At 49.1% G+C, this 10,068-nt stretch overlaps 1 protein-coding gene and 1 long non-coding RNA gene across 5 annotated transcripts; both read left to right on the top strand.

Annotated features, from left to right (window-relative positions):
- Nucleotides 1–761: 761 nt before the first annotated feature.
- On the top strand, nucleotides 762–1,857 carry LOC128775056 (uncharacterized). Of its 3 annotated transcripts, XR_008419647.1 has the most exons (4): nucleotides 762–823; nucleotides 938–962; nucleotides 1,363–1,385; nucleotides 1,661–1,857. It is a non-coding gene; the product is annotated as an uncharacterized LOC128775056 (long non-coding RNA). The 3 variants fall into 3 exon arrangements; XR_008419646.1 differs by lacking the exon at nucleotides 762–823 and having other exon boundaries at nucleotides 831–962; XR_008419648.1 differs by lacking the exons at nucleotides 762–823; nucleotides 938–962 and adding an exon at nucleotides 1,109–1,129.
- A 617-nt stretch (nucleotides 1,858–2,474) lies between these two features.
- ZC3H10 (zinc finger CCCH-type containing 10) lies at nucleotides 2,475–8,280 on the top strand. 2 transcript variants are annotated; one of them, XM_019454744.2, is made up of 3 exons: nucleotides 2,475–2,555; nucleotides 3,330–3,393; nucleotides 4,819–8,280. In XM_019454744.2, the coding sequence occupies exon 3, from the start codon at nucleotides 4,874–4,876 to the stop codon at nucleotides 6,179–6,181; it is 1,308 nt and encodes a 435-aa protein (XP_019310289.1). In that variant the 5' UTR covers nucleotides 2,475–2,555; nucleotides 3,330–3,393; nucleotides 4,819–4,873; the 3' UTR covers nucleotides 6,182–8,280. The 2 variants fall into 2 exon arrangements, with proteins under 2 accessions (XP_019310289.1, XP_019310290.1); XM_019454745.2 differs by lacking the exon at nucleotides 2,475–2,555 and adding an exon at nucleotides 2,660–2,981.
- The last annotated feature ends 1,788 nt before the right edge of the window (nucleotides 8,281–10,068 follow it).

Here is a 10,068-nt window from a genome sequence, read left to right as displayed (position 1 = left end):
AGAGAGACAGAGCATGAGCGGGACCGGGGCAGAGAGAGGGAGGACACGGAATCCAAAGCAGGCTCCAAGCTCTGAGCTGTCAGCACAGACCCGGTCGCGGACTCGAACTCACAGACTGAGAGATCATGACTTGAGCCGAAGTCGGACATTTAACCGACTGAGCCACTCAGGCGCCCTGAAGTATTTTTTGAACAAGATGTACTGAGCCAGAAATCTTGTGGCATTCAGCCTCATGTATCGTGGGGGAAAGACTATAGCTGAGAGAGAAAAAGCGTTCATCTAAGTAACAAAGCTCTCTTCGTAGTATGACGGCTTTCTCAACTCCCCACTTACACGTTCTGGAATATTAACCCTTCGTAAATTACGAGATAGAATCTCCCTGCAGCAATTTAAAAATAAACCAGTAAAACAAATTGGGAATTTTTGTATAGACCGCAGGTAACCATAGTAAAATGGAGGGTGCAGCCAGGAAACTGCAACTCCCATGAAGCAGCGAGAGGGAAAGCGGAAGTCGCTATCGTTTGCTTGTCTGCACCTCTCGGACCCACATTGGAAATATGTGCTCACGCTGAAACAACACAATATCTTCATAATAAAACTGAGGGAAGGGAGATTTTGTAACTCAAATTCAAAACGTCTTCCCAGAGAACTCCTAATTCAATCAATCTGCCACCTGAGACGAGCTGAATGCCATTGTTACTCTTCTCAGGCAGCCCCGCCCCTGGAGGGAAAAGTGAGATAACGGAAATGACGACACAGCTCCCTGTTAAATAGCTGTAGGCGGGCCTCTGGCGCTCTCTCCGCCTTAGCGCCATCTTCTTGGGTGAGTGTTGGGGCTGTTTGTGTTTGTATTCTGTGCTCAATCCATTAACATCTGATCTCTACACTTGCCATCATTACACGAAACTAACTGTAGCTTTTTTCTCTTTACCTGTAGAAACCTCTCCGCCATGAGAGCTAAGGTAAGCAGTCCTTGGCAGTAAGCTGAGGCAGTAGAGATTAGTGATGGGGGGGCGGGGGACAACTAGGCAAGGGAAGTCCGCCATGGTTCCCGAGCCGCTGGGTTCTCAAGGGTGCCCAAGAGCTAGTGGAAGAGGAAGGCTAATTTGGGGAGAAGCAAAAGAGGCGGGTAAGTACTGTGGGCACAAAGGGCGGGAGTAGAAAAGCGCACGCGGGATTCGTATCTATTTTGGCGGGTGAGGGTGGGAGTCCAAATTATTGCTGGATTTACTGTGACTATACTTACATAGTTGGTCAAGAACCTGCCAGGTTCTAAATAATGCCCTTCACATCTCTGCCCAGATCTCTTATTAAAACTAATCTCTTGTTTTATTCTCTGCCTCTGGCTGTGATGGGTTGCAGTGGAGGAAGAAGCGAATGCGCAGGTATGTTGAGACTTGACCGGCCAACACAGGAAGAGGGAAATGTAGCGTGCCTTGGACAAAACTTGGAACGTTTGGTTTAGAAATCTGAAAGAACTTGAGGTGAAAATGTTATAAGCATTGACTTGCATAGTCGGGGATTGAACGCAGGATAGTAGAACTGAAGTACTTGTCCGTTTTGCAACCCCATGTATTAATTAGATGCACATTTAAGATGGGAGGGAAAGACTGAACTCGGGTTTGTGGGCAGGAGATGTATTCCCGTGTCTGCTTTTCAGGCTGAAGCGTAAAAGAAGAAAGATGAGGCAGAGGTCCAAGTAAACCGCTAGCTTGTGCACCCATGGAGCCACAGGAGCAGAAATAAGGAAAGCCAGAGGCCAGGGACGCTGGTACCAATTGTTGGACTGCATGCCTACTTTCTAGAGCTTGATTCAGTGGATCTAGAACATCCATCGCCATCTGATCGCAACGACCACCTTTGAGAGACTCGCCTTGTTCATATCAGAAGTCCCTTTTGGTCCGTTGCTCTGGACCTGTGACTTTCGGGACTAATTCTGTTTTCATGTGTGGCTGAATGTAACAACGTATACAATAAATCTTCTCTTCTGCTGTCTTAGCTGAAGAAAAAAATGGTTTTGTCTGTTACGTGGTTTTTATTGGCTGGGGATTTTCTGTCAGTGCAGTAAGTAGGGCCTCTTGAACACCCACGCTGTAGAGCGTCGAGCGCGCTACATAGGCTACAGCCCCGGGTGTGACTCCCGTTCCTGGCCAACATTTGGTCCCCAAGCCCTTGGAGTCGGTAGATGCTGGGTGGCCCTTAACTTCCCAGAAAGGGTGTAGTATAAGCGAGGGGATAGGTTTGAAGGCGGTTCGCGGCCAAGTTAGGGGCAAACGGCACTGCTGCCCGAACTCTTACCTAAGCCTAGGTTACTAAGTTCCGCTTTTGAGGCGCTACTGTGCTGTTGCGTTCGGTTGCTATGGTGACACCCAAAGCTCGCTGGGAACTTCCTGCGGCTAGTCGCACTAGTACTTCGCACACCATAGAGTAGTTCCGGGTCTGGTGGCTAGAGCGTCATTTCTTCCGCAGGAAGCGGAAGGGCAATAGGGTGGGCGGCTCTTTGTCGAAGCTAGAGGACCGGCAGGCGGCAGCAGCAACTACGGCGGCGGCGGCAGGTGAGGGAGGCGGGAGACTTAGGTGGAGGCCGCGCCCGGAGGGGAGGAGTCGGGGCCGGCCCAGCAGCTGGGCTCGGCTGGGCTACACAAGGCCCCCCAGGACCGAGCTGGTTCTTCCTCATGCCCCAGGGCCGAGCCCTTTTTCTGACTGACCCTGCTTCGCGAGCAAACGCCAGCTCCGTGACGTCACAGCCCTGCCCATCCCCGCAGCTTGATGTCACCTGGAGTCCCCCCTTTCCGCTTCACTTGTGCTCCCTTAGTGTCCTTTTCGCCTGGTCCACGGCTGAGCGCGGGTCGCACTGCACAGAACCTAGCAAGCTGGAAGACTTGCTGCATAAAACTCTTAGGACTTCTTTTCCAAACTCTGGGGTGTTGAGAAGCGTCATAATCACCGCCCCCAAGTCTAATCAGCCATCCCATTGCCCTGTCAGTCGCTGCTCTTGCACGACTCCGCATTCGGAGTTAACTAGCCTCAACCCTAGGCCGGGCTCTGATCCCCACATCTTCCTTCATCTTGAGGCAGAGTACCCCTCCCCCTTTGTTCACTCAGGGCTGGTTTTCCAACCCATCCTCCTAGGCTCCCAGATTAGTTCTATATTCTTACTTTTCTTGCCGACAATTCCCTTTGATAGGTGAAATTCAGTTTGAACTCAGAGGGAATCTTGGAAGTGCCCAGAGCTCTTGCCATTTTGTCAGACTTCTTTATTGTAACAAACATAGTTCTCTGTTCCTACCCTTCTCCCACCAAGACTCTGTTTGTTTTTTCCTGTTCAGAACCCAGCAGTGATGTGGAGGTGGAGACCCACAGGAGCCCCGGACTTCACCTGAGCTACCTCAGGTATTGAACAATCCCAGAAGAATTGGGTGGGGAGGAGTATCATAGCTGATTATCTGCCTCTGGTGGGAGTTGCAGCGTGGTTCAAGCTTAGATAGATGGTATTTATTTTTCCCTTTAAGTAAAAGTTTGTATCTTCTTTTTTACTACTCTTCTTTCTTGATTGTTTCTGTTTGGGGACTACATGCCTTTGGAGGAAAAGGATCCTTCTCCTTTTACAGATTCTTCTGTAACTCTGGTCTCTCATCTGGTTGGTTCATTTTAGGGACCTCTGAAGGCAAAGTCAAGCCAGTAGGGAAGGTGCTTGGGAGGAAATGAAGACCAAAGAAACCAGGAAAGATTTCCTTATACTCCAGGGGAAGCAATATGAAGTTTTCCTATATGAACAGCAGGGGGAGCCTGGTCACTGCTTAGGAAAGGCTTATGAGGTCAAACACGTGGTGGCAGGGACTCCCAGTCTTCTTGGGGGTGGGGAGAGGGGAGGGCTAGAACCAGGGCAGTGGACTGACATTCCAGAGCTCTCTTGGGAAAGAGGAGACTTAAAAAGCTTTTATAGAGCCTATAAATAAAGAGGATCTTTATGGGGTGAGGAATGGTGTGGTTTGATGTCAGTGGTATCTTCTAATGGGGAATAGGAGGGGGCTGTAGAATGGGAAAAGAACGGTCACTTGTTCCTGTGAAATTAACTCCTTCCTCCCACCTTGACCTTACTACAAATGTTTTTGTCCTTTGGGGGTGTATAAGTGGAGATCCCAGCTGTAGAACTCCCCCTTCTCCCCGAAATGGAGTGGAGGGAGCTGACCACACTGGTGTTGACAGCAGAGGTGAGCTGGGAGAGAATACTAAAAAATGATAGGTTTAGGAACTGCCATCAAGCTGGTGACACCAGTCTCTTCACTTAGGATTTCCTGGGGTCTAGAGTGCCCTCACCTGAGATCCCACGGAAGAGGGGTTAAGGGAAGTTTTGTCTGCAGTGTCCCATTATCCACAGCCCTAGTAAGCTCACCAGCCCATCTTGGCCACTTCCCAATCTCCTCCTAACCTACTGAGACACTGAGACAGCAGTTTTAATTTCACTTTCTCAACTTTAATAAGGTCAGCTCAGAAGGGGAAATAAAACCCAACACTGTTTTCTCCTTGCCCCTTCCTTGGCCTGTCATCATTAGTGAGATGAAGTGGCTTCACCCCAGCTCCCTCCTCCATTAGTCAGGCTAGTGTGAATCATTCTGACCCAACCAGGTGCACGAGGGCCTGGGAGGGACTTCTGACAAGCCAGCCAATCCAGCCAGAATTCTCATCCCTTAGATTTTCCATCTCCAAAGCCATTGCCTGTCTGGCCTGCCTCTTGCTGGACTGCCTGCTCTGTAGCTGAGAAGAGTGTGGCCTCTCTGGAAGACACCTGTTTGACACAGTTCTTCTCTTTCCTAGTGGTCACCAAGGGTGGCAAGAAGAGGAACAAAGCCCTGAGTTGGGGGGGACCAGAATGCCTGACCGGGACAGCTATGCCAACGGCACCGGGAACAGCGGTGGAGGCCCTGGAGGAGGTGGCAGCGAGGAGACCAGTGGGGCAGGGGCAGGCAGTGGCGGGGCCAGCTCAGATGCCATCTGTAGAGACTTCTTGAGGAATGTATGCAAGCGAGGCAAGCGTTGCCGCTATCGTCATCCAGACATGAGTGAGGTATCCAACTTGGGGGTGAGCAAAAATGAGTTCATCTTCTGCCATGACTTCCAGAACAAGGAGTGTAGCCGCCCAAACTGCCGATTCATCCATGGCTCCAAGGAGGATGAAGATGGTTATAAGAAGACAGGAGAGCTTCCCCCTCGGCTGAGGCAGAAAGTGGCAGCCGGCCTGGGCCTTTCACCAGCTGACTTGCCGAATGGCAAAGAGGAGGTCCCTATCTGCCGTGACTTTCTCAAGGGTGACTGCCAGAGAGGAGCCAAGTGCAAGTTTCGCCACCTGCAGCGGGATTTTGAGTTTGATGCTCGAGGTGGAGGAGGCACTGGTGGTGGTGGTGCAACAGGCCCAGTCCCCCCAGGACGACGTCACGACCTCTATGATATCTATGACCTCCCTGACAGGGGCTTTGAGGACCATGAGCCAGGCCCCAAGCGCCGGCGAGGTGGATGCTGCCCCCCAGATGGCCCCCATTTTGAATCCTATGAATATAGCTTGGCTCCACCCCGAGGGGTGGAGTGCAGACTGCTGGAGGAGGAGAATGCCATGCTCAGGAAGCGGGTGGAGGAGCTTAAGAAGCAGGTCAGCAACCTGCTGGCCACCAATGAGGTACTGCTGGAACAAAATGCCCAGTTCCGCAATCAGGCCAAGGTCATGACCCTGAGCTCTACTGCACCAGCAACTGAGCAGACTCTGGCCCCCACTGTGGGCACTGTTGCCACTTTTAACCATGGCATTGCCCAGACTCACACTACTCTCAGCAGCCAGGCTCTACAGCCTCGCCCTGTATCCCAGCAAGAACTGGTGGCCCCCACTGGAGCTCCAGCTGCTCCCCCAACTAATGCTGCACCTCCTGCTGCTCCACCACCCCCACCCCCACACTTGAACCCAGAGATCACGCCATTGTCAGCTGCTCTGGCTCAAACAATTGCCCAGGGAATGGCACCCCCACCTGTCTCCATGGCTCCTGTGGCTGTATCTGTGGCTCCTGTGGCCCCAGTGGCTGTATCGATGGCCCAACCCTTGGCAGGAATCACAATGAGCCACACCACCACTCCCATGGTGACTTACCCCATCGCTTCCCAGAGCATGCGTATCACAGCCATGCCACACTGATGGGGCTAATGGACACTCCCCTGGTATAGCCTCCCAGGGCTGGGGTCGAGGGGCCCTTACCCACTCGCCTAGCCCTCCCAGGCCCTGTCTGAAGGGCTCACTCAAGAACTAGGACAAGAGACTACAAGGAGTTTGCTTCTGAGAAAGGGTTGGGCTGGTCTGTTTTCTCTCACCTCCCTTTTATGAGGGTCCTCTTGTCCATCTTCCTTCAAGCCTCACAGAGGGGGCTTTCATAGGAGTGCAGACTGAAGCCAGCAGAGAGGAAGGACTGACTGAGGGGCCGTATGTACCCTGATGGGAAGATGGGGACATCCCTTGTCTTGTCCTCTCTTCTGCATAGCACAGGTTCCAGCACTGGCTTTGGAAGGAAAAAAAAAAAAAAACCCTGCCCAGAGGGAAAGCCAGGAGAGATTGGGAAGTGGGTGGCCAGGAGAGAAGGCCTAATAGGAGCCTTCAGACAATTGGGGGTCTAGTTGAGTTGGAGAATACAGGAAACTGTTCCTGGGCCCAAGGGAAGGTGGGGACCATAGTACTCCAGTCCGAAGACTAGGGGAGCATTCATTACCTTGGCTTGGCTTGGAAATCCATAGGGCAGGGCCCACCACTTTCCAAAGAAATAAAAAAAGAATTATTTTTAACAAATGGAGGCAGTGAAAACTTGCTTAGATAAACCGTGTGGAAGATGAGAGCAGTAAATATATCTCATGCCAAAATGGGATAAAGACCCCACCCTCACACAGCTTGGATAAGGTTGGGCAGAGGCCAGGTGAAGGGTAGGGACCCAGAGCAAAATTAAACGGCGCTTTGTGGGGTAAAAGCATTGGAGCCACCTAGTCTAGTTTAAAAATAGTCCCATCTGTTGCTGGTTTCTATCTGCATGATACTATTCCCAGGATACCTTAGTAACCAGGGCTCCTGGGGTCATTTAGGGGGGCAGGTACTAAGGAGGGGTGGATGTGCTGGGAAATGGGAATGGGATATGTATTGACAGATCCGTTATTCAAACAGCAGGGCAGGTGGCAGTTGCTCTCTGAGTGGTTGATGACAGTTAATGCCCCTCTTACCCCATCCCTTCCTCAGTTACCAATGCCTTAAGCCTTCAAGGCTTGGGAGGTGCTGGGAAAAGGAAAGTTCTCCTGGGGACACAAACCTCAGGGTTCATCTCTTCCCTTTGCCTCCATATAGAACCACAGAGGTTTTAAATCCAATTAAGAGTCCATAAGGCCAGGGACCCCAGTAGCCAAACCTCAGTTCCTCCTCAGCTCGTAGTTGATGTAGGGGAAACAACTCAGGTATCTAGTCTGATGAGACAGTGGATTTGGGATACAGAACGTGGTTCTGAGTTGTGCTTCCCCCATCATATCTGCTGCTACCTCTTGTTTTGTCTGGTTGATCACTCAGGTTACACCTGGGGTTGGAGATGGTGTGCTCAGTCAAGGCTGGTCACAAAAAAAAAAGAAAAGGCCTAAAGACTAGAAGTGGTCAAATACGGAAATATTGTGTGTGGACTCTAGAAACCACACATTGATAAGCTTAATGTTGATTTTTCTGGCACAGTTCTGGATTATTAAAAGAGATGGTTTATGAGTATTTAGAGACAAATGTGATGATAGATACCAACATGAGTTCATCCCAGCCAAATCCTGACTATTTTCTTTTTGCCAAGTATCTCTAAAGAGGTAGATTTGGGAAACTGTAAACATTGTATCTTCTTGATTAACATATGCCAGCCAAAGACTGCCAGGAATACACCTGTAGTCAAACAAATTGGGTTTAATGCTCACTGCAGTTATGGAGAGTGTGCCATGGGACCCATGCCTAGCAAAGGGACATTAGAAAGGACTTTTAGGACTTGGGACTATGGTTAAGTGATTTGGGGGAAGGTTCAAGGAAGTGGGGCTTGGTTCCACTGGGTGCTGTCAGGGAAGCAGGGATACTTCTGTGATTGGGTATCTTAACTAGGAAAAGAGCAGACTAGAGTGAAGCTGAAATTGGTAATAAAGCAGCAGTCACCCATTAGTTGGGAGAAGGGGATGTTTGCTATTTCATGACTTGCACACTGACCTTGTTTTGTGTTGAAACAAAATTGTGAAGTGTGATCTTGGTTTTTTTGCCTCACTTCATCACAGTCACTGAGTGCCATTGTGTGATGTTGGTGTTTCATGAGATTGTGTCCAGTAGGAGAACATCATTTCCTAGCTGTGAGCCCAGGTCAGCCCTTAACAACCCGAAGCCCAGCACTGCCAGGCCTGTCCCCAGATGGCAGGGCTGCTTTGCTCTTCCTCATCTGCTAAGTCATTGCAGATAAGAGAATAATTATGGGTCAGTTAATGGTAGAGTTTGGCGGAGTCAAAACTCAACATCTTTGTGTAGTAAATGTTGATTAGCACATTTTGTTAGAGAAACTTCTGGTCTCTAGTGATACACTCAAGGGCTATGTTTTATTTAAAAAATTTATATAAAAATATGAAAAGCCCTGTTACCAACATTAACACACGGAAATACCAAGTAAACCTGAAAGTGCTGTAACCTGGATTGACTGAATTAACCCAAGAGGTCAGTTTGGATCAATTTCGATTGACCCTCTCCCTAAAAAATTGCTTGAGCCTATCTGAGAAAGAACTGCAGAGAACTACATTAGCAATAATTCACATGAAAACAACACAGGACTTCAATTGGTTACAAAAAAATTAAACTCTCAGTCCTATAGTATGTCAATCCATAACTACTAAGAGCCTGCTATGTTCTAAGCACCTTCTGAGGAGCTCCAAAAGGGTAAGAGAACCATAGTAATACATTGTAAATATAACAGTTCTACCACGTCTTTTTGAGTGAAACCACTCTTAAAGGATTGTGTGTTCTAAGTGTAATTTTCAAAGAGGCCCATTGATAAATCAGTGGGGATAGCAGAAAAAAAAACCTGACGAGACTGAGGGGAAACCTAATAGATGTCTTCAAATATTTGAAGGCTCTCCAATGGAGAAAAGGTCCTGTCTTGCCGCATAGGAAATAAATAGGGAGTTCTAGAATAATAGCTAACATTTACTGAGTACTTAATAATATAAGCCAAGGCACTGTGCTAGGCACTTTACATGCAATTTCTCTTTGACACAATGGGTACTGTTATACAACCCAGTTTGCAGAGGAGAAAGGCTTAATGAGAGTGTGCTGCCCAGGGTTGTTCTGCAACTACTAAGGAATGGAGCCAGGCATTCAGGCAGACTCCAGACTTGGCATAAAAAAGTTCTAATGATAGACCGATTTTGCAATAACTTTTGAGGAATAATAGAGGAAATTACCTCAAATCCTGTTGCCCCTTCCATCTTGGAGAGAGGGCAAGGACTAGGTTACCACATCTAATCCTCTCCCTCCCTGAGGATGTTAATGAAGTTTACATATTAAATGCAGATTGCAAATCCAGGAAGTTTGGGTATTCTCACTTAGACACTTCCTCGAACAAATGGCCATGCTTTCTCCTGTTACAGAGTTACTGCTTATCACCAGCAGGTGGCACCTGGGCTGCAGAATTGTCTACTGGCAGGGACCCACCCTGTTTACTTGTTCTGGTGCCTGCATTGCAGCTGCAGCTCCTATGCCTCCTGGGCCTCAGCTGGGAAGAGACCTTCCTGAGGATTAGCTTTCATCTTCCATAGACTGTCTTTGGTAGAAGGGTCTGATGATCTAGATGGGGTGAGAAAGCAGAGAAGCTTGGAAAGAAACTCCATAGGTCACCCTCTCACCCCCCAGCCTAAGTGACCTGCTCCTCCTACTCTAGTGCTTGGCAAAATTCAGTTTACAGAGAGATTTCCCTCCAAGGAGGCTCATCCATTTTCCTGCTGTATTCTGCATAGTGAGCAGGTCACTCTTACCTCTTCCAGATTCCATGA

Source organism: Panthera pardus, unplaced genomic scaffold (assembly GCF_024362965.1).
Source record: "Panthera pardus isolate Hobbes unplaced genomic scaffold, ASM2436296v1 HiC_scaffold_6, whole genome shotgun sequence".
Classification (NCBI taxonomy): domain Eukaryota; kingdom Metazoa; phylum Chordata; class Mammalia; order Carnivora; family Felidae; genus Panthera; species Panthera pardus.
The sequence above is the reverse complement of the archived record's forward strand: the minus strand, read 5'-3'. Positions and strand labels throughout refer to the sequence as shown.

Coding starts and splice junctions, on each gene's coding strand:
- ZC3H10 (XM_019454744.2), top strand. CDS start 4,874: ATGCCTGACCGGGACAGCTATGCCAACGGCACCGGGAACAGCGGTGGA.